The sequence below is a fragment of the Pleurodeles waltl genome, chromosome 1_1 (genome assembly GCF_031143425.1).
Source record: "Pleurodeles waltl isolate 20211129_DDA chromosome 1_1, aPleWal1.hap1.20221129, whole genome shotgun sequence".
In the NCBI taxonomy this organism is placed as follows: domain Eukaryota; kingdom Metazoa; phylum Chordata; class Amphibia; order Caudata; family Salamandridae; genus Pleurodeles; species Pleurodeles waltl.
The window spans coordinates 156,064,766-156,091,581 of NC_090436.1; the positions used below are offsets into that span (position 1 = coordinate 156,064,766).

The following is a 26,816-nucleotide window of genomic DNA, read 5'->3' on the forward strand; positions in this document are numbered from 1 at the left end:
CACTACCAGGACATATAAAACACACAGATATATGTCCTGCCTTTCACCTACACAGAACCCTGCCCTCTGGGTTACCTAGGGCCTACCTTAGGGGTGATGTATATGTAGAAAAATGGGAATTTAAAACTTGGCTAGTACTTTTAAATGCTAAGTCGAAATGGCAGTGAAACTGCACACACAGGCCTTGCAATGGCAGGCCTGAGACATCGTTAAGGGGCTACTTATGTGGCTGGCACAACCAGTGCTGCAGGCCCACTAGTAGCACATGGGAACATGTAGTGCACTTTACTAGGGACTTACAAATAGATCAAATATGCCAATTGGATGTAAACCAGTGTTAACATGTTTTAGAGATGGGAACATATGCACTTTAGCACTGGTTAGCAGTGGTAAAGTGTGCAGAGTCCTAAAGCCAGCAAACACAGTATCAAATAAATGGAGGAAGGCAGGCAGAAAGTTAGGGGTGACCACTTTAAGGCTGTCAGGTCCAACATTTTATTTTTTTAATTTGTTTTATTTTTTTAATTTTATTTTATACAAAGCCCTTTACAGACTTTCTTTAAGTAGCAGCTCTGTGCTTGCTGGAGCACAGCTTTCATCTCTGTTCCCTGCACACATATCTGCATGCAGGGAACAGAGATGAGAACTCCACTTTTTGACAGTGGGACCTGTTTGACAGGACACTCTATCAAAAAGTGGAGTGTTTGCTGACTTGGCTGCAGCTGTCAAAGCTGCAGCCAAGGTACAGCAAACAGCTATATCCCGGGGATGGGCAGGCCAGGACATAGCAGGAGTCGGCCCTGGTGGGTGGTAGTCCCCAAGACCATCAGTGGCTCCTCTCCATCATGTATAGCCCCCAGTAGTTGGTGGTCCAAGAGCTAGGGGGTGTCTGAAACTGGCCCACTTTACATATTCTACTATTTTCCCAGGGAGGTGGTGGTCCACAGGGCTGCGGGGGGGAGGGCCTATGTGCTCCCCTGCGCCCAATTTCTGTAATACCTTGGTAGGTGGTGGTCCCTGGGGTGCAGGGTTCTGTGTGGCCCCCGCAAATATGTGAATAAATCACCCCGGGAGGGGGTGGTCCCTGGGGCTGTAAAGTATTTTGCCCCAGGGAGGTTGTGGTGCCTAGAGCGCGGGGGTGCGGGGAAGGCCCGACCCGACACATATTTCATAATTTGCCCCGGGCTGGTTGCGGTCCCAGGGGCTGTTTTAAAAAAAAAATCTATACAGCAGATGTGCAACCCCGTCTCGAATTTGCAGTAAAGATTAAAATAAAAAGTGTTTTTAGCCCTAGTGGGGTCTCTTTGGGATCCTAGCACTAGTACTAAGGGGTCAGGATGTACCTATCCTGGTCCCTTTTCTTATTTTTTTAACTTTTATGTGAGTCCCAACATGGCTGACAACACTTCCTTTTTGAAGTGTTGGCAGCCAGTCATATAGCAGCACCGGGACAGTTGGCTCAGCGGAGGATCCGCACTCCTAGATAGCTATTTTTTTTTTTTACCTTTAGTATCTCCAAAACTATTGATGGAATTTACACCAAATCACATAACCACTCTTTCTGGACAAAGAGATAACTTTCTGTCTAATTTGGTGTAATTCTTTCCAGCAGCCCTGGATGTAGATGTGTTCAATCATTTGAAAAATCTCATTGACATAGAGGGGGTCATTCTGACCCTGGCGGCCGGTGACCGCCAGGGTCACCGACCACGGGAGCACCGCCAACAGGCTGGCGGTGCTCCCGAGGGCATTCTGACCGCGGCGGTTCAGCCGCGGCCAGAAAGGGTAAACCGGCGGTCTCCCGCCGGTTTACCACTGCCCTTGTGAATCCTCCATGGCTGCGGAGCGCGCTCCGCAGCCATGGGGGATTCTGACACCCCCTACCGCCATGAGACCCGCCAGGAACAGGATGGCGGTAGGGGGTGCCGCGGGGCCCCTGGGGGCCCCTGCAGTGCCCATGCCCATGGCATGGGCACTGCAGGGGCCCCCGTAAGAGGGCCCCGCAAAGTATTTCAGTGTCTGCTAAGCAGACACTGAAATACGCGACGGGTGCAACTGCACCCGTCGCACCCCTGCAACTACGCCGGCTCAATTCTGAGCCGGCGTCCTCGTTGCAGGGGCATTTCCTCTGGGCCGGCGGGCGCTCTTTTGGAGAGCGCCCGCCGGCCCAGAGGAAATGTCTGAATGGCCGCCGCGGTCTTTTGACCGCGGTGCGGTCATTCAGCGGCGGTACCTTGGCGGACGGCCTCCGCTGTCCGCCAAGGTCAAAATGACCCCCAGAATGGGGAAAAAGTGTCTTGCGACCCCCCTTTTTCTTGGCTCCTTCTTGACGGATCACCCCTGAAGTTTTAACACAGCAGCTGAACTGAACTGGCTAAAGTATATGTTGTTAACATTTTGGGAATATTCGTCAAGTGGAACCAAAGTTATTGGCAAAACAAAAAATGCTCTGTCTATGGAAAAGCAGACCTAACTATAACTACCTAGGTCAACTACGTAACTGAAGTATACTTGCTATTTTGTCATAAAGGCATATGCATGGTAAAGGCATATGCAATGTTTAAGACTTGTGTCATAAAGGCAGTGTGTGGTAATGGATGTGTGGTAAAGGCTGCATTGAAAAGGATGTGTCCCCCATGCTAGATTGGGTCCGGTCTCACTAATGGCAGAGTTGTTAATTTCTCCCTTTAACTTCAAGGGCAGGCAGGATACACTGAGGAGAAGGCAGATATTGTGCAGAGAATGGGAACAAAAAGATATCAGCTTTATTGTTTGGACTGCTACTTGCCTTTAATAAGCCCATAATGACGTTTTGTTTACACTGGCGTAATTTCACATAATTTCTGCCATTTCACAATATAATTATTAAGAGAAATGCCTTAGATTATGCCATTATGCCACATTGTGTAATTGAGATTTTTGTTCAGGCAAAATTCCAATTACAGGAACCCAGGAACAAGGTGAACAAACTAACCATGAGTAGTTGCTGCTCATGTCACTGTAAAAAATAGAGCAAACATTTCAGAAGGGCATTTCATGTAATAACAAGTAATTTTGGAGGATTTTGTCAGACTTAGTCTTGTATTGCCAACTTTCAGGTTGTAAACCTGTTGCACACTGTGGTAGCCTTGCTGTACTGACACCTGGAGGAATGGGCATTACGGGCAATTGTTGCTTTGTACTACCCTACACACTACTAGCCTAGAAGATGGTGTAAGGCTGGGTGCTAGCTTTCATTGTGAATTTTTGCTGAGGATATGTGGAGTCATTGCTCTGGAGCTGAAGTTGTAATAGTTCAAGAGACCATTAGTGCTAGACTGAATGACAGGCCAAGTCGTCATGAAAGGAAGTAGTGGTGCAAAGTTTGTTAAAGGCTGAAGAGATGCAGCAATATATGGGACTGAGTGGAAGAAGCAGCGCTTGTTATAGGCCATGCTTCCTTTGCTCCTGGTTCAGGGAGCTAATACTTACCCTCCCTGCCAGATGGAAAAGAGTCTCTGGAGCAAAATGATTTACAGTGAGTACAAATAAATGCAGTTTAGAAAGATATATTCCATTTAAAATCTACCATTTGTGTGCAGTTTCTTTAAATAACAGTTCACTCGTCTGAGTCTGTGGGTACCTGCCAGCATAAACACATCTGTAGTGTGCTATCAACGTAACACAAACTGTAGTGTGCTACCACAGAACAGAAACAGAATGATATTGCATTTTATTGTTTCACCCCTTCTGGGTAAAGGAACCCCCTTCAATTGCCAATGTGAAGAGAAAGTACAACCATGTTCAAAAGTCTTTGACATGAAGCCTTCATCAATGTGTGGCAGAAGGCAACTTCTGTGTGATAGAAAGGAGCACCCTGATGCTGCAGGAGGACTCCATATGTTACCTATTGAATACAGTCAATAAAAGAAGCTAATGCCTCCATTGCTGCATCTGGTCATCTGAAGACCATTCAGTATAGCAACCATCTATTGTATGAAAAAAAGGCTACACAGTAAAAATAAAAAATAAATCAGTTGGTAGGAAAATAGTATTCAAAGTGGGAGTTGCCAAGCGTATGTGGATCACTTTCCAAGGGGCACACAATTAATCTTGTATTTAGCAATATCACAGATTTAACGGCTCAGACTCCTCTCCCACTTGCATGGTCTGACCATTTTAAAATTGCTCTGAAACTTCCCATTCCCTCTGTTCCATTCCCTCCATCTTTGAACTGGTGAATAAGCCACCACAAAGCCAAGTGTAATCTTAGAGAATGGACTACTACACTTGAAAATTCAAGACCTGGTCCTTTGTATAAAATTACCCTACCGCCAGACAGATTCAATGAATGGATTTTCAATTCACTAGATACTGTACTGCTGGTAGAGTCCACCGCAAGGGGACTTCATAATAAGAAATTCCTTGGTTCACTCCTCATTTACAGCAGTTAAAAAAGGAGTGTAAATGCATGGGGAGAAGGTGGAGAAAGTCCTACGTTAACATTACAAAATCCGAATACAGGAAAGCGATGAGAAATTTCCATGAGGAAATAAGATCCACTCAGGCTACTTATTACGCAATAAACATAGAACAGTCCACTAACTCCCCTAAATAAATTTGTTTTAAAGAGATTGTTCAGCCTGCCTCTCCTACTGATCTTATTGAGGCCTCCTTGGAACACACTAACAACCTTGTCTCCTTCTTTCAAAAGAAGATATTAGACATTTATTCGGCCTTCCCTGAAAAGCCTTCCCAGGAAGTCATTCAAGCTAGTCAGGTTATGGCTGACCAGTCGATGGCCTCTCTCTCGTACTCCGTGATAAGTCTTCTCCATTCTATAAAATCTGGGTCCCCTTTGGACTCGGCACCACCCCACATTCTTGCCCGGGGGTCAGCTATCATTGCCCCTGTCCTTAATAATCGACTTAATCTATCCCTCACAACTGGTCAGATTCTGTCCCATTGAAAACATGCAATAGTCAAGCCGCTGCTAAAAAAGCCTCTTGTTGGCACAGCTCCTTTTAACAACTATAGGCCAATCTATTTGCTTCCTGCTGCTTCCAAACTGGTCAAAAAGCATGTACATAGACATCTCAGGCTTTCTTGAGGAAAACGAGATCTTACATCCTACTCAAGTGGCTTTCAGACCCCCAGCATAGTACAAAGACTGCCCTGCTTGCAATAGTAGAAGACCTAGGACGACTTCTTGATTGAAGAGGTTCTGCAGCCTTGATTCTCCTAGATCTTAGCACGGCTTTTGGTACCGTAAACCATACCATTCTGATACAAATACTTTTTGAGGCTAGTATCAATGTCTATGCTTTAAAATGGCTGTCTTCTTTTCTGGAGAAACTTACTTTCCAAGTTCTTGATCAATCATGGCTTTCCAACAGCTTATGCCTTAACTGTGGGGTGTCCTAGGGATCCTCCATGAGCCCCACAATGTGTAATCTTTATATGTACCATCTGGCTAAGATTGTAGAACCTTACGGTTGGCTGTTGTTTTCCTATGCTGACGACACCCAGTTGGTGTTCTCATTCTCCACAAACACAAACTTGGATCAATCTCAAATTACACCCTATCTTCAAACGATAGCCAGATGGATGTTTGACTACAAACTTAAACTAAATGAAGACAAGATTGAGGTGATGTTATTAGGGAACAATCTTCTTCATAGGTCCCCTTCTCTGGTCCCTGAAGGGCTGGTAAGCTTACCTCCACCAAAAGAAACAATAAGAAGTTTGCATCACCATGGATTATTAAGAAAAGCGTTTAATGTCCTCCCATTCCTAGCCAAAAACTTTATTGTTCAAGCTTTCATAATATTGGCCTTGGACTATGGGAATGCTCTTTACTTCAGCTCCCCCAGTATGTGGTAAAGAGACTTCAGGTTGCACAGACTGCTGCCGCAGGTCTCCTTTTGAATCTTCCAAGATATCAATCCGCCAAACCTTCTATATCCTCCCTCCATTGGCTTCCAGTAGAACAAAATATATACTTTAAAGCCCTCTGCATTATGCATGGAGCACTGCATAACAGGGAGCCTGCTCTTTTCAGGCCCATTGCCTATCATTACACCCCTTATAGATCCCTCAGATCCTCAGAGCCCTCTTTGATGAAGATCCATCTGGCTGAGAGAGCACAATGGGGTGGTAGGTCCATGGCTCATAAAGCAGCCACACTTTGGAACTCCCTCCCTTTGGAACTTTGTCAAACTAGTCATGAACTTTCCTTTCACAGGAACTTGAAAACCTGGATGTTCAGGGATTAATTATTTATCCCACAGTCTGCTCTGTTCTGCTTTATTGCTGGGAGGCCTTTAGGTATAAATCTACTAAACTAAACAAAACTAAACTTTCCAAAGAAAATCAGTCTCTTAAGTTCTTAAGGGAAATCCTTAATGTTACATTTAGGCTAGGTCATGTTTTTATAACTTTGTGGTTCTAGACAGGCCTTATGTTAATATATTAAATCTTGTTAGGAGTTTAATTAGTCCACCTTTGGGGAAGCCTAATGTTAATACAAAGATACCAGGCTGTAGGAATCCACTTCACTTTGTGGTCACCCTTGATTGTTTCACCTTTTATTGTAGCCTATCTATTTGCTGCCTTTAGAACTCTGCGCACTTTATCCCTGCTTACCAGAAGTAAGGTGTCTGTGCTCCCTATTTAAACATGGTTGAATTGGCATACTTCTAATTGTCATATTTAACTTGCATATAAGTCCCTAGTACATGGTACAAAATATCCCCAAGGGCCTGTAAATTAAAATGCACTAGTGGACTGCACCACCTCTTGTGCCATACACTATACTGACGTTGCAAACATGGCTTCAGGCCTACAAAAAATTAACTGCAGCTAGTCAAAATAAGCCCTTCATTTTAAATATTAGTAAGTCATCCCTGTGTAAGCCTTGAAACCTGAAAGAGTGCACTGTATTTAAATGTGAGACATGTTGAAAATATTGCCAGGCACCTATAGTGACAAGAGTTATTTTCACTGCAGAAGAAAAGCAGTACAGATTAAAATACTAATACTGTATTTGGGGATAGGGACCAGCTAGACAAATATTTAAACAGCTATTTTCAAATAGTATAGTTAGAAATCTAATTCAATCCAACTTAATGATGAATATAGACTTTTCAAAACATATTTAAGTAAAAGTAACTTATAGAATGTTACCCTTAACCTGTCTGAACTGCCAGAAGGCTAATTACTATAAGTCTCTGCCAGCTGTCAATCTGTGTCCGGCCTTGAATATATGTGTGAAAATGGTGTGAAATGTCTGCCAGGAGCAAACATTAGGCTGACCTGATTGGGCAGTAGTGACTCATTAGAACTCGATAGAATATCCATGGATGGGGCTGTCAGTAATCTAACATTATAATGTCAAGTCCTGCAAAACCAGCCTGTTGAGCCATATTTAAGACTTGGGGCATACTTGATAAGGAATGAACCGGATTTCAACACAATTCTTGTGTATCCACTGTCTGGTTGCTGGACCCTGCATTTGTTTGGGGTTCAGTGCCTCCCTCAAACTGGATTTTACTGCGAGACATGGGAGGACAGTAGGATTAACATACTACACTCCCCACAAACATGGCCAGGTTCCCAAATTGTGTGTGGTGAAGACTTTTGCCATCTTGAAAATACCCTGAGGTGGCATTTTCGGTCTGATAGCAGTAAGGCGCAAACAAACTACTGAAAATATGGGTAGCATTCTCTACCTTGGAAGATCAGAACAGGTCTGGTCCTACTGCCTGTGACCTTAAAGGAGCCTTGAAAGACTGGACCTGCTCATTTTTTACATTGTGCCCTAAATTAAGCATGTATGCTGTGTGCCAAGGGGCTAAACTCAGATACATTTAGTGACTTTAAGGGTTCACCTTGACAAGAGTTGTAATTTTTCCTTGAGGTGGGCAGTCAAATAATAATCCCATTTTTTCATAGGCCATTCTGCACTCATAATGCAAAGTTCATGGAAAAGCTTATAGAGTGAGTGTTATAGTTGTAATTAGTCTTGTTAAAGAAATAGTCCTGTATTTTTCATTCTTAAAACACATATTCAATATTAGAGACCTTATTCAATGTATGTTCTTAAATTGTATTAAAGCCCAAAGGCAGCCAATTAATCTTATGGACCCTTGGTGATTGCTGGAGAAGGCAAGAATTATGGTGTTAACATACCCTGTATTAAACCTTTTTTGTAGACAATATGCACTATGGCCATTTTTGTAAAAACCCCTAGGAGGGTATTGTTTGATGGTCTGCAATGCAGCTGCCCCAGAATACCTGATGGAAACTGTCTTCATTGGTACAATTGGGACCAAGTCACTTCTAATTGTTCTGTCTTCCAATATGGATTATTTTTGCATGAATCAATGAGCTACACTAATGGAAATTCAATTGCTAGCCTTTTTGTTTTCTTTTATTCTTCATGGGGAAAACATTTTCCTAATGTGGAAATGCCATTGCCCAAAACGTCTGGAACTGTAGGGCTCTTCTCTTCTTCTTCCATTTCTAGACAGAGGTTTACCCCTGACTTTGACAGGACTAATTATTCTATCTTTTCAGAGGATGGGTGGGGTTCAGAGACAGATTTGTGAGTAACCACAACAGCGTATGTTTTTGTGGATTCAGAATCTTACAGGGGCTTCTGTTCCTCAAGCACCCACTCCCCTTCTGCCTCCCACATATGCTTGTTGATTTATTGACATGAGAATCAGATTTATGCACATGACAATTACTGTGTGAGTAAATCCATTTATGAGAAGAATTCTAGATGTGCAATTGTAAATTAGGCTATTTGCACATGTAAGTTTGACCTACGTATGCAAACATCTTTGAGAATATGGGCTTTTTTGTCTTTAAAAGTATTGGAATATAGACGTACCTACTGCAACTTCTATTGCTTTGAATACAAACTTATTATTCTATCTTAGTATCTTCGCTATGTGATGAACAATTTAAAATGAAAGTATTTTAATGTATAAAGTATCAAAGTAATACATGCAGCTGCATGTTTTAAAAACCTCTGTCTACAAATTAAAGAAAACAGTTTATGTGATTCTATTATTTTTTGATAATTATAGCTGAATACTTTGACACACATTATCAATGGCAACTATAATTGTATGTGTGAATTTTTAAAATGAATATTTGATGAAGGAATTCCTCTCCTTTGCTCATATATTAATTCAAATTATTTCTATTAATAATTGTTATTCACAAGGGAAATGAGGTTCAAACCTTACACATAAATCTGTTATCAACATAGACGAATATATTTATGTCAACAATAAAATATGCAGAACAAAGCTACTTAAGTACATAAAAATTCCTGCTGCGTGCTGACGCTGAATCTTAAAAAAGGAATGGAAATGAAAGGAGACACTCAAAGAATAGACATAAATTGCATCAATTAAAATGGTTAGTGCGGGTTTATGACACCCTAAATGTACATGTAGATTTGTTGACACATAGTGACTCTATCTGCCTTAGGGTGTGATGCTGCGAGTAGCTTCTCTAGTTATTTTTTATAATTTCTACTGTCTAAGAAAGAGAATTATTAGTTGTGAAGGATGTGAAACCTTCACAAATAATATGACTGCAACCTTCTGTCTACCAGGAAGCACATATCCAATTGACTCTCTCAGGGTAGTGAAGAAGAGCAGTCCAAGGCATTCTCAGATGAGGTGGTGTGGGCTTTGATCCTAGTCCACAGTCACACAACAAACAACACCCAGCAAGTCATTGTCCAGTCATTGTTTGACTTTGTAAAATAATGAACATTATTACACAGACATTACTCAGCACGATGCATTCATTTACAAATATACCTGTGATGCCAGGTGGAAATACCTACTATGACACTCTTCTAACAGTTCACACTCCTAGCAAGTCCGGAAACTCCCACATATAGTAGACACCATATATGAGGGCATAATTAATGAAAAGGCTGACTTTGTCTGAAAGTCATTCCATTAATTAAAGCAGAAATATGTCATACTAGACTAATGCAAAACCATTAAAATCACTTAGGACGGTACCATCTCACAGTGACAATCATTAGGGCATTTAACAGTGCTCTGACAAGCTTGTGATTGTCAATAAAGCATTTCAAAACTATTGAAATGAATCAGATTTTAAATCAATATCCCAGGATCTCATTACATTTATTTTGTGGAGTATTGCTTAGTTAGTCTGCAGTTGAGTGACTTGGAGTCTCCTTGTGAAATGTATGACTTCCATAAAATAACGTTTCAGGGTTTTGAATTGGATTGCCTAATGTAAATCACAATTTAAGAAACAAAGCATCAGAAGCAAAATTATGCCTCCCAAGTACGAAGTTCATGTTTACATGGGATTTGTTGAAAATAATGTTGGACACACCATGTTGACAGACATAAATCATGACTTACCTAACTGAGGTTAGTAGACATTGTTTTTCTGGCAAATGTTCTGACCTACCCTTGGAATAGTCTGTGTTTGCAACATCCCTTGTAAATTTTTTAAATATTGTCCTGGTAATAAAGATACTTAAAATGTAAACCCTACATGTTCTTCCAAATCTAATTAAAATTCGTGCCACATGGAATAATCTCTGACCCAGTAATGATGTCATAGACCCAGTAATAATTTGGAGCGTACATACATATTAAGAAGAACAAAGGGCCAGATGTACAAAACGTTTTGCATGGCGCAAACAGGAAAATTCGCTGTTAGCACCATGCAAAACGCGCATCACGATGCTCATTCCCATTTTGCGAGTCGGTAACTTGGTTACCGACTCACAAAATGGGAATGCGACTCGCAAATAGGAAGGGGTGTTCCCCTTCCTATTTGCGATTCGCACCGCGATGCAGAATTACTTTGTAAACCGCGAATGCGGTCGCAAAGCAATTCACAGTTAGCACCCATGTGAAGTGGGTGCTAACCCAGTTGTAAAAGGGAAGGGGTCCCCATGGGACCCCTTCCCCTTTGTGAATGGCTCTGAAAATATTTTTTCAGAGCAGGCAGTAGTCCTATGGACCACTGCCTACTCTGAAAAAATGAAACCAAATGGTTTCATTTTTTCGAGTGTATTGCAACTCGTTTTCTTTTAAGGAAAACGGGCTGCAATACAAAAAAAAAACTGCTTTATTAACAAAGCAGTCACAGACATGGTGGTCTGCTGTCTCCAGCAGGCCACCATCCCTGTGAGTGCAGGGAATCGCAAGGGGGTCACAAATTGCGACCCACCTCATTAATATTAATGAGGTGGGTCTTTGAGACCCCCTTGCGATTCGCAGATGGTGTCAGGGACACCATCCTGCATATGGGTTTGCGAGTCGCAAACCCATTTCTACCTACATCTAGCCCAAAAAACCTAATGCAAACTTCTTTGAACCCACCCCACATATACTGAGATGGTTAATACCTCAGGAATTTGCATGCATGACCCTACTCGGATACCCCTTCATTAACAGGAAAGGCATATTTCATCAGAGTATTGGGGTGATGCCTGCCAAGATGACCTAGAGATAACATAAGTTACCTGTAAACAAGGACAAGATTACAGGGCAACTCACCCAACGAGTGCATCCACCCAACATTCCCACAAAAGTTCAACCCACATAATTTTACATCTAGTCCTGGTATTTCTGGACCCCTATGAGCCCACTGAAATTGACCAATTGTTGCTTGGTTGCCCATTTGTGTTTCCGATTTTGTAAGGTGGTTGATATATGTTGCTGAAACAATACAAACTAACACAATGCAACCAAGCCACATGAATGTATCTAGATGCTGAGCTGAACTTAATTACTAGTAGCTAACTAATCTGAGTAAACAAATCACCGCATAAATCACTACATCCAATATTATTTTTTCAAATCAAAATAATATTATTTAGAAAATTGTCTAGACTTATTCAAAGATAAACAAACATGGCTTTATTCTCAAACCAAAGACTTCATTCTGAAGCCCCCCATCTAGTTACCTCAGGGCAACAGTGCCCAAGCAAATTTATGTTAAATGAATCAGCATTTAACTTGGGTTGAAAAAACATTTTTCTGACACCTTCAATGGCACATTAAGTAGTTATGTGCTTCACTTCTATTGTGGTGTTTTTAAATTATGTGATTATAGCCATCTCACAATTTGAGGAATATCATCCTAGTAACAGAAAACACTAATATACTCAAAGGATGACCCTTTAAAGCAGAGACATTTACAAAATTACAAACTTGTTGCTTTTCCTGAACCACGTTGTGACCTTGGCAAGGATTATGACCTTGCCCAAGGGAAGCCAGCATAAAACGTGTTTTTGAAAGGTCATCTTTTGTTACATTATATGCCTGGTCCTATAATGAGCAACAAAAGGTGTGAAACTTCAATGCCTTCCATAAGATGACAAAAAATATTGTTGCTACAGCAAAAGGAACAACCATTTGCAATGCAATGGGTCTCGCATTTGCTCGAGGTAGAGATATTAGCGTTGGAAACTCCTAACCGGACATTTTTTGCCATATAAATTGAAAATGAAAAGTAATACAGTTTCACATAAGCGAGGGGATTCAAAGCGCCACAGCACCAGCTGAAGCAGCACACAAAAAGAAAAAGAAGTTCGCTCGCAGTCAAACGTCTCAGCAAAAGTGCAATCAGCCATGTAGCAGGGGTGATATCCAAGGTGGTAACTAAACCACCCCAAGGAGGGACAAACGTAAAGCATTTACTAAAGAAAATAAAGGATGTTTGAAGGGCAAGTCCATGAACTAGTGAAAGTGATGGGCGTGCAGTGGGCGTGGTTAAAAGCCCAGATACATACCAGCAAGTCAGAAAAGCAGCGCTTGTGTGCTGCTATGCTCGACCTAAAAATATACAAAGCATATTTGGCTACACAGCAAAAAGGATCCAGTTCCAAATAGAACTGCAGCAAATAGTGGTAGCAAATCGTGCACCAACGTTTTACAACTGGTCTCTTATTTTTTTATGTAATTTAGGCATTAATAATTTGCAGCTTAAAATTTTACATCTCAAAATCTCCAGTCACAGAAGGACCACATAACAAATATTAATAAGGCAATTGTCGCCCCCTGTGATTGGGTACAAACACGGGGATGGTAGTATGCAAGGAATACCAGACTATTATTGCATTGGTATTCCCAAATAGGACCTTTCCTTTTTTAAGCAACCCTTCCCTTTTGGGTAGATCTGGAGGGTCAGGTAATGGTTTACTGCCAGCTCCCCGCAAGATCACATGGCAAAAGATCCAAAGAGTATTTTTTTGTAAAAGGGAAGCTTCCCCTTTTCCAACGAAACTTCCCCTTTGCTAATGGTTTATCTCCTCTTTTGAAGAGTTGGTAACTCATTACTTTTTGCAGTTAGGTGAGAAACCCCTTTTATGCTGTTTCCCATTTGTGATTCAGAATTAGTTAGTAAACCCATTCTGTGGCTTGGTAAGGCTTTTCAAAGACACAAAATGGATTTAATAGACAGGAAAAGCTATTTTACAGTCACAGACCCAATGATTTTGAGAAGTACAAGGGGTGCAACCACAAAATAACTTTGTTCCTCGCATCATTTAATGTGCCTTTTTGGATACGTTTTTCCAGTCACTAAGAACAATTCATTGTGATAATTTATTTTGGATAGGGCATGCAGAAAAACTGTGCCGAAATCTGTACACTCTTAGACAATACAACAACAATCACAGCTCCTTTTGGAGGTCCTCAGAGGTGTCATTTAGATCAGTGATTAATTTGTAAATAACTTTCTTGGTGAAAAGTTTTCTTAGAAACCAGTAGCTTAATATCTGTGTTTCAAGTACTAAGGTTGCAATTTTAGAGTCCTCTTTTTTCCAGCACCCCGCTCGTCATATATCTGTAGCTCACTCGTGAAGATTTGTTTACATTCCTGCTTTCTGTCTTTATTGCTGTTATCTTTCTCTTCCTCGTTCATTCACTCTTTTCTGCCTTTTGTGTCTTGCTGTGGGCCCAAGTCTGAACAAGAAAAATAAGCCTTGATGCCCCACAAAAAGTGCAGGGAGGCAAGCACCAGCACAGGTTATGCACTACTTTGAATGAAGATATGTTAAAGTCCTTTATCACTCCCTCTTTCCCACCCTCCATGTCATGAAATTAGAAGGGTGGTTAATTTTTAGATGATTTCCATTCTAACCCATCAGACTTAGAAATGCTACCAATTAGGGCTGATAATCTGATACATTCTGTAAAGCTGTGGGATTTACATTTTAGAAAATGTGCTTGCTTCAAAATCTGTCCTGCTTCAGAAAGTCAAATATCCTTGGATGTGTCACTGGACACAGGATATCTGTGGTGCACTTGCCAAAGCATTTACAATTACTATTTTGTTGTTAGGGCTGATAATCTGATACATTCTGTAAAGCTGTGGGCATTTACATTTTTAGAAAATTTGCTCAAGACTGCTTGGTCACTGAAAGATTTCTTTCATAGAGTCATGTGTATGATACATATTTGGAGTAGCAAATCTGTCCTGCTTCAGAAAGTCAAATATCCTCAGCTGTGTCACTGGACACAAGATATCTGTGGTGCACTTGCCAAAGCATTTACAATTACTATTTTGTTGTTTTTCTTGGGGGTTCTAAAGTGCTACTAATCACCTCAGTGGCCTCAGAGCAATTTAGAATGAGGCTACACATACAAATATTAGAGGGTATTAGGATAATGCTTACAAAACATTGTGAACATGACCACTAGTTTGTTGAGTAAGGAGTGGGTGCTATGACAATATCTTCCACTCAATATGTCCCAAAATACACAATAGTCCTAAAGATGAGCCTGCGTCCTGGAAATCAGGGTGGAGAATCATGCTGGTCCTAGGCATCTGACCAGCTAGGACTACGAGGTTCAAATGAAGAAGACAGCAGTGAGGGCAGCTGAATCATTGAAACACCGGGGAGAATAGCAAGTGATTAAGGGTATTTTGACTTTGAAACTCATTTTCCAGTCTCAAATGTACTGGTAGAGATTTTGACAGTGAGGAAAAAGAGTGACCAGCAACTCTCTCATATCTAGTTGGTCATGTAGTCAACAGACTTCTGTTGGTAGAGTTGAAGCTCTGGTAAGTGAGGCAAAAAATTAACAGTTTTGTGACTCACTTTGGTGAATGAGAGTTTTCAAGGTTGCTCTTTTATTTACTGAGAGCCAATAGATTCTAAGGCGCGAGTGAGGTGACTATGTTGTTTCAAACACAACAGGTACACTAGATAATTTTTTACTCTCTGGAATTTTGAGAGAGATGCCTCTCTGGGATTTTGAGAGAATAACAATGGTGAGGATAAGAGTGATTTTCTGGGAACATTAAATTAAAGCAAAATCCTTTTTTTCAGCTGTAGATGGTGGAATGATGATTTGTAGACCACATTTAATTATTGGCTACATGATAGCTCACTATCTAAGAGTACTCAGAGGTAGCCCTATTCACAGATTGGGAGAAATGGATAAGGCACCCAGAACCAAAAAACATGATTTTATTTTTTATCCATGAGGAAGGGCAAATTGTGTTTCAAACACGGTAAACCCATAAAAATCAATGAGATGCAGTGGATGTTATAAGGTTCATCGGAAATCATGAGATGAACCTGTGTATTAACCAAGATCACATTAGAGCTAAACATACCTTGCACCACTATCAGTTTGGTTTGGCCCCTGCTTCCTTATATTGCTGGACCTTCCAGCTGCCTTTGACATAGTCGACCATCCCACCCTGGAGGCCTGAATGGGATTCACTAGCAAAGTCCTCACTAGCTATCTTCCCACCTTTCAAACTGACACCAGTTTGTTCACATGAGCATCTTCAGTTCCATATCGCCTCCAGAGGGCCCTGGCTGTCCACTGTCACCTTTAAGCTCTACAGGAAACATGTTGTGCTCTACTCATAGACATGGCTGCGTCAAGATTCATCAATATGCAGATGATAAACAACTCTACTTGAAAGTATCCTCTGCTTCAGAAATACAACGCCTCAAGTGCTACTTGCACATCATCCTGGCTTGAATGAACAGCGTCTACGTTAAGTTCAATCCCATCAAGCCCTTGCATGTGGATTGTGGTAATGCCTTGCACCATGGCCTCACAGACTCCACACTGGCATGCTACATGGTGCAGCACATCTCAGCCAGGGCTGGAAATATATGATCAATTAATCCCCACGCCAGCTTGCACTGTCTTAAAAATGTGCTGCATTATTTTAAAAATCAATCATGACCAGCTTTCTGCTTATCTTGCAAACACACTCCTCCTCTCTGGTGTTCTCTGCATTTCTGTAGCCGGGCCACCATTAGACTGCAGCTTAAGAAATGTATAAAAGAAAAAACAAGACGACAGGCCTTTTGTATCTATGCACTCAGGATATGAACAAAATCCCAATACCCGCCAGGACTGCCCACAGCTGCTCCAATTTTGGAACAAATCAAAGACACACAATTGCATCATAATGCATTAACAGGCCACAAACCAATTACCTCTCCCATCACTCTTTGACTTTATGCTTCTTTTGGCCGAGGTTATCATTGTGCCATTTATTACACTTCTGGGAGTCAGAGTTTGTAGTTGGGAGCCAAAGTATCCAGACTTTTGGGTATTTTGGAACATAGTTAATCTAGAATGTGAACAGGTTAATTCAGATGAGAATCAGACATTTCAAGGAGTAGTTTGGTGAAGTCTTCTGATTGAATTGTTTTCAATTGTCTTGACAAGGTTGCTTAGCCAATATCAGGGATTTTTTAGATCACTTGCAAAGCTTCTTATCAGTCTAAAATTTGATTACACAGGGGTCTGTTTAGTGAAGACATTAGCACCATTTGAGATGGGGCTGAAATTCATGTATCAAGGAGAACTGCAGATTGAGAGTATGGTCTTCTGTGTGAGAAAGGTAGTCAATTTGGTAAAGCAGAGGAAATCCTTATTTCAATGATCTTTTGATTATAGCCATGTAGTGCGCCATTTGGTCACATGTTCAGATCACCCAGAATGAAAACTCATTCTGATATGATTAGAATATGTCTGGCACCATTAAGGAAAACTGATTGGAAAGAAGTAAGGCATTTCTTGGGTGGGTGGTGCATGAAGGAACAGATGAGGTAGATGACTAGGCTAGTGACTACCTTAGATCAGAAATAACTAAAGAGTCATAGGATGTGTCTAGAATTAGGAAATGCTCAAGTGAGTTATAGGATGGGTCCAAAATCTCCATCTGTAATATTGAATTAAGATAAATCCACCTTCTCGAACATTAGCTCTATGTTGGCCACGTTTTGATGTCGCTTCTACTGGGTGTGGACTCTGGAACTGTTTTCTCCCAGATGGACCTATTAAAATCAATGCCTCTCCATCCTGATCTCCCATTGCAGACATGCAACTCCTTTTCTTTACTGTCACCTGCCTGAAGGTTTGGTCAACAAATATAGGTACAGGGTTGTATCCCAAGTAAACGCATTTCATCATTTTTTTCCTATTTGAGGCCATGTTATACATGCATTCTTTCATAGCTGTATTGGCACTGAAGATGGGAGTGGAATTGTAATTCTGGACTTAGCAACTCATCAGACAGGATTTTCAGTGAAGTCACCACTGCCAAAGGGAAGACCTGATGATGGACCTAGCTAAAGCACGAGCATTTTGTATGCATTTTCACACTTTTCAAATGGGGACGAAAGATGCAGATGGTGGAAGGAACATTTGCTTTTGTTTGGGAGGAGTCCCATTACTGCCTTTCTCTAAATGTGACTCCCAATTATATAACAGGTCATCAATCTCAACTACCATGTAGAGCTAAAAGGAACTTTGTCTTTAAGAAACACATATTCCTCTAGAACACCTGTGTTTACAATAATGTAGCACTTTCTTTAGCATTTCAAATTTGTATGTGCTCACGTGTTTTTATTTTGTAATAAAATAAAAAAGCCAACATGGACAGCTGTCTCAAATTGCATCTGCATGTAATGTGACTGTGAAATATAAACTCTTATCGTATGATTGTATGTTATAAAGATTTAGAAAATCAACAATCGCTAGCATGGATCTGTAGTATGTTAGGATTGTTCTGGGACTCCATTATGCACGTTTCATTTTAGATAAGCCTTTCATCTATTATGTACACTTGATTTCCTGATCAATTTCCTTCTTTCTTTTTTTAGGTCTTGAGAAAGGAAGTCAGTATACTTTTCAGGTCTCAGCCATGACAGTGAATGGTACCGGACCCTCCTCTGACTGGTTCACTACTGAAACGCCAGAGAATGATCTTGATGGTAAAATAGTTTGTATTATTTTCCCTGCAGAATAAAAATGTTGTTTCTTCTTTTTTGTTTGCACAGCGTTAGTAAGGTCCATTGATTTCTTAACATTATGTTTAAGCATACAGCTTGCCATTGGACATATTTGAGCTGACTTTAGCATAGTTTGATTTGTAACTAAACTTCGTTCAGCCTATATAATGTTAGAAGGATAAAAGCTCTAAAGAATGCATTAATATCTATAATAATGATGCAGTGGCCAAAAAAGCAGAAGCCATTTTATTTACTGTGTCTGTGTGCTAACTCTTCTAGCAATTTTCGAGAGAAAAATCAGACGTGTACTAATACTTACTTAAAAAGACTGAGGGCCTAATTTCAGAAAAGTGCAGTGCCACTTTTCTTGCGCCCCTTAGCACCCCCCTAACGCCACCATCTGTGCGCCATATCTAAGATACGGTGCACAATGGTGGTAGTTAGGGGAACTAGCATCAAAATCTTTGATGCTAGTTCGGAGCTTTGCAGGATTAGCGTAAAAAATGTTGATTCTAATCCTGCAAAGCCCATAGGGGTCCATTGTAAACAATGGTGTGTCCCCTTTAAAAGCCTGCTCTGATCAGGAATTGAAAGTTCTGAAAAAAATGACGCAAAGAAGGGCTGATTTAAGAAAAGACTTTTCTTGTACCCCTTCGCACCCCCCCTAATGCCACCATGTGTGCACCATATCTAAGATAATGCACACCATGGCGGTAGTTAGGGGAAATAGTATCAAAATGTTTGACGCTAGTTCGGAGCTTTGCAGGATTATTGTAAAAAATTGTGGTGTTAATCCTGCAAAACCCATAGGGGCCCATTGTAAACAATGGTGCATCCCCTTTTAACACCTGCTCTGAGTAGGCATTACAAGTGCCGAAAAAAATGATGAAAAGAAATCTCTTAGATTTCTTTGCACCATTTTTGGCCCCCCTAATGGGGGATTGCCCCTTTGCATTGCACCACTTTGTAAATTTGGCGCTGCAATTGTGGCCTCGTTGGGCCACATTAGCGTTAAAAAATGACACCAATGTGGCGTAAGTAGGCGCTAGGGGCTCTGAAATCTGCCCCTGAGTTTGAGTCACAAAGATCTTGCTGTGACTTAGACCTGTAGTACTCCTGAATTTCAGAAGTAAGCTAGATTACTCTTAGTACTCCAGAAAACAAAAGTAAGCTAGGACAGGTAAGCTAGGAGTACTACAAGAATAAATCACACCAACTCATACCACAATATTTATGAATGCATTTTATGCTGTCAAAAACTATTTTGTCAATCCTGAATTTAGATTTCTCTCCTGATATTGAATTTATTTAAACAGCAGATTGTTTACAGCACATTTGAAGGCAGCTCACATGTGTTGCCCTTGTTTTACCAGACTCCTCTACGTCGTTATGGGGTTGAAATGGTATGATATAACAAGTTACATGGGGTTTCTATGGATTTCTGTTACAAAAACTTGAAAGCTTCAATTTATCTTCAGGGGTTCCAGTCTATTTTCTTGTTTTTACAAATATTTTCAATCCGTTGGAACCTTTACTCAGGGGGTGTTTTTTGATCTGGACCGGCCAGTGTATATATAAAACAGGTCCTACGTTTTGATTGATTGAGCTTTCCATACATAAGTGGAGCGCTATTGCTTGCTGTTAGTCTTAGGTCAGCACTATCGAAGGATCTGTTATGTTGCTGGTCTCTCTCTCTCAAGAGAAAGATTCAATGGTGTATGATGCAACTGGCCAAACTCCCCTGACAATACATTGTGAAAGAAAATTGCCACCAATTCATCGATATGGATGGAATGCATGGTGCCATCCTAGAACGTATTTGACCCAAAAAAGCATACATTTCTCCAATATCTTTCTTTGTATTATTCCTTAATACTTTTACCAACACACAAGTTTTCTATGCCTTCCTCCTACCCACATACTCCAGTCATTGTCACCTCTTCCATCGCCAGCAGTGTAAGAAACTGGATTACAAGAGGGGAAGCCCTACTCAAATATTAAACACAACCTTGGCAGACTGACCCACAAAAGTGACTAAATGAATGGACCTGCACTTAATTCTCTGGTAGCTTGGCACAAAAGCAGTAAGACTTGACATAAATGCAATGTGTAAAGTATTTATGCAGCATTCAAGCAGCAATAAGGTGAAAACAAAAGAAGAAAAATCCTACACCACTTTTGAAAAATAAGTTCATTTTCATGAAGACCATGATACCAAAACAACAAAAATTAATTTAGTAAAATAAGAGTTATGACATTTTACAATTTCCAGTTAAAATAGTGCCAAAAAACACAAAGCCTACATTGTAGTAATCTGGTAGCACTGAACTGGGGTAAAGTCACTAGTTCAGGTTGCCAGCGATGCAGCACAGTCTACTACAGGGAACAGGCTCATCCTGCTGAAGATTTTACCTTCTGTGAATCCAAGTCCATGCAGGAAGTTGTAGCAGAGCTTCACGTTGGTGGTGGTTGAGAGGAGCGAGAGCAGCTGGTCGGGCATCGGGAATGGTTCCTGTTAAGCACAGAGCAGATCGTTGTTGGAGCTTTGCATCGGCAGCCAACATGAACAGCTGTCTTTGGCACTGTTTCTTGGAAGGGATGCCAAGAGTAGGCACCCCTGGAGAATTGCATCACCTGCCAACATGGATGGTTACTGGGTTGAGTCTGTTTGTGTCGCTAAGACCCTAAAACATCTGGATCTACACCTGTAACTCAGGACTTGTGGTTTTGAGGCAAGAGGAGTACACTCAGATAGTAGCCAAGGGTTCAGGATCTTGAGGGGCATCTCTTTGGGATCAGGACTAACTCCTGCAGAGGCCAGCAATAGAGCTCACACAAGTTCATTTGGTGCTAATCAGCTGGGTATTTGCAGGAGAAGTCTCTGGAAGCTTGTAGTGCTCTTGTATTTCAAACGAGAGGTCAGCCAGCTGACCCTTGTAATTACTAATGGGGACACTGGGGTCAAAGCAAGCAGATCCAGTCTTCCTTCTGTGGACAGCAGGGCATTCCTTCTTCTGAATCTTCCACAGGTCCAGGAGCATTCTGATGAGTGGTTCTGAAGGTACCACTTTTATCCTAAGTCCTTGCTTGTGGGTGGAGGAAGCCACCTTTGTCTAACCTTCCCCCTTTCTAGGGTTTGGCTTCAAACTGTCTACGGTAACAAAGGGCAGCCAGGCTAGTAGTGAGCTATATTTGTAAGTGGCAGGGCAGGCAGTCCTTTGAAGTCATGAAGGAGGTGGACAATTCCCAAGGTTGCCCTTTGAAGGAGATGAAGGCTAAGTACAACCCACCCCCCAGGACAATCCTGCTGAGGAGGTGAACATCTTGCCCCACACACAAGGCCCTTACGTCCCACTGTCTTGAAGGAATACACAAAACACCAAAGGGAAGCCTTTAGGACTTTTTTTGCTGGCAGGACACTGACAACTGTGTAAAACACTCATTTCCTACTTTTTAAATACCACACACCCTACCCTTTGGGCCTTTATTTTCCACTTTAGGCATGTGTTAAAAGGCTGGATTAACAGTGGTAAAAAGGTTGAAATTGAAATGGCATTTTACAGTTGCACTACAGCCTGAAATGTCAGGACTGAGGCGGTTAAAAGGCTACTTTAGTGGGTGGCACAATGAGTACTGCAGCTCATTAGTAGCATTTAATACACTGGCCCAAGATCCATTCAGTACCATTTTCAATTAAAACTTAAAAAATTTATATGTCTAGCTCCCCTTATTGGGTTTGCGGTGTTTTAGTGTCATTTTGTTATTTAAAATGTTCTCTATTTGTCGAATTCAGTGAGTGATCTTTATTATTTGGTGTTTTGATTTTATTACTTTTTTTGGAGTGCATACATACTTTACACATTGCCTTGAGTTAAGTCTTTTTTCGGTGTTTCATAGGTACCAGGGATTAAGCTCAGGTTAATTTAGTGGATTTAGGATTCAACCTGGCACAATAGTATTATTATTCCTTGAGGTGGGCGACAGTCCACCCCAAAAACAAGTCCACATTTTTATATTAGTTAATTTTAAAGTAGAGTTCAATATCATCTCTTGGTTAATTATTTTATGTTGTCATTATCAAGGAATTAAATTATGTTGTTTGTTGTGCTTCCTAAATTCTTGCACATGGCTTATTTTAGCTATTGGGAGGGTCACCCTTTATGTATACTGATGGAAAATCCTGTTGCCTTATCCTTCCTTTCAGAGCCGCCCAATGAATTTCCTGTCCTGATCTGTCAGACTCAAACACATTTAGAGACCCGCTTACTAAAGTTTCACAAGTACAATTTGTTATTGAAACCAGTATTCATTAACAGCCTAAATTTAGATATGCTATGTTTGATAATGGCAACAATCAGTTCAAGAATCCATATTCTGGATTCAGGATTTCTAGGCCTGACTTTGCGTCTGTACTACATTGTGTGACCACGGCAAATTGCTTCGGCTCCTTAATTCTCATATGTGCCAGAATGAAAAGGACGTGCACCCTCCACTGCACACAAAGGCAACATATTTGTGCAGTATTGAAAGAGTGCTTACCTCGTAAAAATAGAAAAGTGCAAGGTTTACTGTCTGTACTGCCAATTTCTGGGCTGTCGAATGACAAGGCTGTCCTGTCTTGATTGCCCTCAGGCTGTTGTTTCCCCCACCCTAGTCGTTCTTTCCACCTTATCCCACTGATATTTATCTTTTTCACCTCTGTGTCACTATACTGTCGTCGTCTCATTATTTCTCACTTCTGTGTGTTTCTCTCCCTTGCTCTGCATCTATTGATGAAAAAGAAGTCCTGTTCCACAAAAATCAGTGCTGCACCGCCTGCAACTACGAGCAAAAATATAAGCATTGATTGAAGGCCAGTGCCTTTTACAGTAGTTTAGTACTTAATGAGTGTTGGTTAAAGATGACTCGCAATTAGGATGTTCTACAACTTAACTAATCAAAGTATATTAATAGAACAGCAGAAAAGCAGCAGGATCACTCAAAAACACCTATATTTGCCAGAGCCTGCCTGAACATGTAAAGAAGGTGCTTGAAGTGAAACCGACACATTCGCCCACTTCTTTCACCCTTAATGATGCGGTGCTTCATCTGCTCCTATGAAAGCGGTCAGATATTAGACGTCCTATTTTTACCCAGATTGCTAACTGGTCTCCTGCCATTCTCCCGGCTCATGAAGTGTTGCCTCCACTCGCCATATGTCCCTTGCATTCAGCACTGCAGGGGGCAACACAGACTTGAAGCTCTACAGTGTTGTGCACTGCTCCAGCTCCCAGCGGATATTCCTTTTAATTAGTGTGTTTTGCTGCAGTGATTAGAAATCCAAACACTGTTGCTGATGCGCGTCTCCCTAGACAGCCCGCATGCTTTTGCTGACAGCTGATAAGTTTTTAAATGTTCATTATGAGCCCCCGAAATTTGCATGTCGAAAGGAACACGCAGCTTCATTTGGTTTCCAGGAGGATGGCAAGCTCGAATGAATATGCACAAGAAGCAATGATTACCGATGCAAAAGTACCACACGGGATAAAGGGATTGGATAAGATATTTCCTTCTTTTAGTTTAAGTAGTTTACATTAATTAGCCCTTATAACATATGGTGTACTACTCTTATGAGCAAATGCATATGTACGCAACATGGGACTGTATGAACACAATAGAATACTACAGGATGTATTACAGACAGCGCCCCAACAGACAGCATATTGTGTATTATATATAGAAGTATAGGTGGTTAAGAGTGAATTGATGGGATGATTTTCACCCCGAGTTCTGAGTGACATCAAATCGGCAACACGAGTGAAGGTCGATTTGTCTGTGACGTTACTCTGAACTCTGAGACGGAAAACATCCATATAATTCACTTTTTACCCATCTATACTTGTATATGTTACTTATGCCGCCCAAATTCTGTCCCTGTGGTCATTTGCTACACAGTAGCAGAGGAGTAATGGGGGAGGCATACATAACATGGTCTCTCTTCCCTATCCCAAATGAAAAAAGAAATACCCGGCCTCCTGCCCACTCCATCCAGTCTCTACGCCTAAACGTCCCTCTCCTCCAGATGTGGTGCTGTGTGATTTTCGGCGCTGGCCTGACAAGCCCTCAGAGGAAAGGAATCGACCTTCACATCTGGTGCAACCATATTAAGTTACCAACAGGATCTCTAGACAAATAGAGGGTCATTCTGACGACCACGGGAGCACCGCCAACAGGCTGGCGGTGCTCCAATGAGCATTCTGACCGCGGCGGCTCAGCCGCGGTCAGAAGCGGAAAGTCAGCGGTCTCCCGCTGACTTTCCGCTGCTCATTGAAATCCTCCATGGCTGCGGAGCGCGCTCCGCAGCCATGAGGATTCTGACCCCCCCTACCGCCATCCAGTTCATGGCGGGAAAGCCGCCATGAACAGGATGGCGGTAGGGGGGGGTCGCGGGGCCCCTGGGGGCCCCTGCCGTGCCCATGCCAATGGCATGGGCACGGCAGGGGCCCCCGTAAGAGGGCCCCAAAATGTATTTCACTGTCTGCCTTGCAGACAGTGAAATACGCGACGGGTGCAGTAGCACCCGTCGCACCTTCCCACTCCGCCGGCTCGATTACGAGCCGGCATCCTCGTGGGAAGGTCGTTTTCCCCTGGGCTGGCGGGCGGTTTAACTGGAACCGCCCGCCAGCCCAGGGGAAAACTCGTAATACCCGCCGCGGTCTTTTGACCGCGGCGCGGTAATTTGGAGGGCGGGATCCTGGCGGGCGGCCTCCGCCGCCCGCCAGGGTCATAATGAGGCCCTTAGTCTGTCTAAATCATGGGTGACAGCAGTTCTCATATTATATAAAAGGCACCATTCCTTCACCTTCAGGCAAATACTTTTGTGCACAGTTGATTATGTGGATTTTAGGATAACAATTGAAGCCTGAGGCATGTGGTCAAACACCTAGAAACCTTAGCATCATTTAGGTTTATACAAAATGCATCCCTCGCAGATCCTAGCGCTTCAACACTACAAGAACTGTGGAAAAACTGCAGTCATCTGGGATGCTTTATCAGGAACTAGAGGTGCAATTAAACACATGCGTATTTTCCTGGATTCAGGTTGTGTAATCCCTCTCGAGGGAAGGGACTGAAGGGGTGAAATCTAGATCTTTCAAATACTTATAAAGACATAGATGCTGTCTCTGACAACACTTTTGTCAATCCTTGCTGTCACTGAAGGCAAAATTTGCCTACTAGCAATCCATTGCTTTAAAGTAGGGTGGATATGTTGTGTTCATTTTATTTTCAGTACACTGTAGAACTAGGAGTAAGATGTTTATATAATGGTATTGAGAGCACATAATTTCATTGTAAAAAGCTTGGCTGTCACACAGATATGAATCACTCAAGTCCGCTACTAATATGTGGCCATCTAAAATACAACCCTCATATTATAACTCCATTCTCTGAACTTTTCTAGTCTAATTGATAGTTTATCTCTTAATGATATATTTTTGTCAATCATCATCACAGTATTAACCAATGTAGACTTTCTCAACTGCGGTCAACCTGATTTCCAATAAATTAGCTTGATTACACAGATGGAACAATCTTAACATTTTTTAGTTCGTAATAATTCTGACTTTGTTCAACATTTCAGCTTTTCAAATAACCTTACATAGTTGAACTTTATTAAAAAGTGAGTGGTCTATAACCCCTCATATCTTGCCTGAGCAAATTGGCAAGTCACCACCAGCAACCAGAAAGGCAGGGCCTAATTTCTGTTGGGGAATTCTGAATGACAACTGAGTTCCACCTTTTCTACAGCCAGTTCAAGGAGTTTTTTCAGCAGGCAGTTTAGGGGGCTGGACTGAGTTACATTTCTGAGTTAGAGGGGGAAAGGAACACTGAGTTTGTTAAAAGATCTTCATTTCACTGGTCTGGACGGATGATCAGTGGGTCCTCTGGAGGCCCTACTTATTGTTAAGAGTCCAGTAGCACTTTTTCCAGCAAACCTCAAATATTTATGTCAAACAGTGTGATATGTCAATACCAACCGAATTATAGCTTTGGTTAGGGCTTTGCAAATATCATAAGTCTTTGCTTTTATTAAGGATTAATAAGTAACACACAAATGTCCAAACACTCTGATTGCCATTTACCAAAATGCTGCACATTGCACTTTATTGCATATAGTTTTATATTAAAGGTGTTATATAGATGCAATAATCCACCTCACACCGGCAAATTACATATAGCTGCAGGAATACCTGTGTTGGATACCATAAGTTGATTAAAGTGGGTGATTGGAAGCAGCAACATATACATATGTAGCTGGTTCTAAATTTTCTTGTGAGAATACTTCATTTTCCAATAGTAATTTCTGAGGGTGGTTGTATCAGTGTTGCTCTTGCCCACATACAGTTTTAATTCTCTGCTTCCTGTATTGTGAGTTCCTTCGACAGAGTAACATATCAGCCTGTCTCCTTCTGCTCTCAAAGAGACAAGCTTATGTGACCCTCTTTGGAAGGAGCTCATATTACGGTGGCTGCGTTGCAACAGGAAACAAACACCAACAGAAAAT

General features: G+C 41.5%; 1 protein-coding gene across 4 annotated transcripts in view; it reads left to right on the forward strand.

Moving 5' to 3' along the window:
- DCC (DCC netrin 1 receptor) overlaps positions 1-26,816 on the forward strand; it is a 1,057,140-nt gene that overhangs the window by 885,716 nt on the left and 144,608 nt on the right. For all 4 annotated transcript variants that reach the window (XM_069219408.1, XM_069219414.1, XM_069219423.1 and 1 more), the window contains exon 14: positions 18,143-18,253. In XM_069219408.1, coding sequence (XP_069075509.1) covers positions 18,143-18,253 — 111 coding nt within the window. The remainder of the gene's footprint in view (positions 1-18,142; positions 18,254-26,816) is intronic.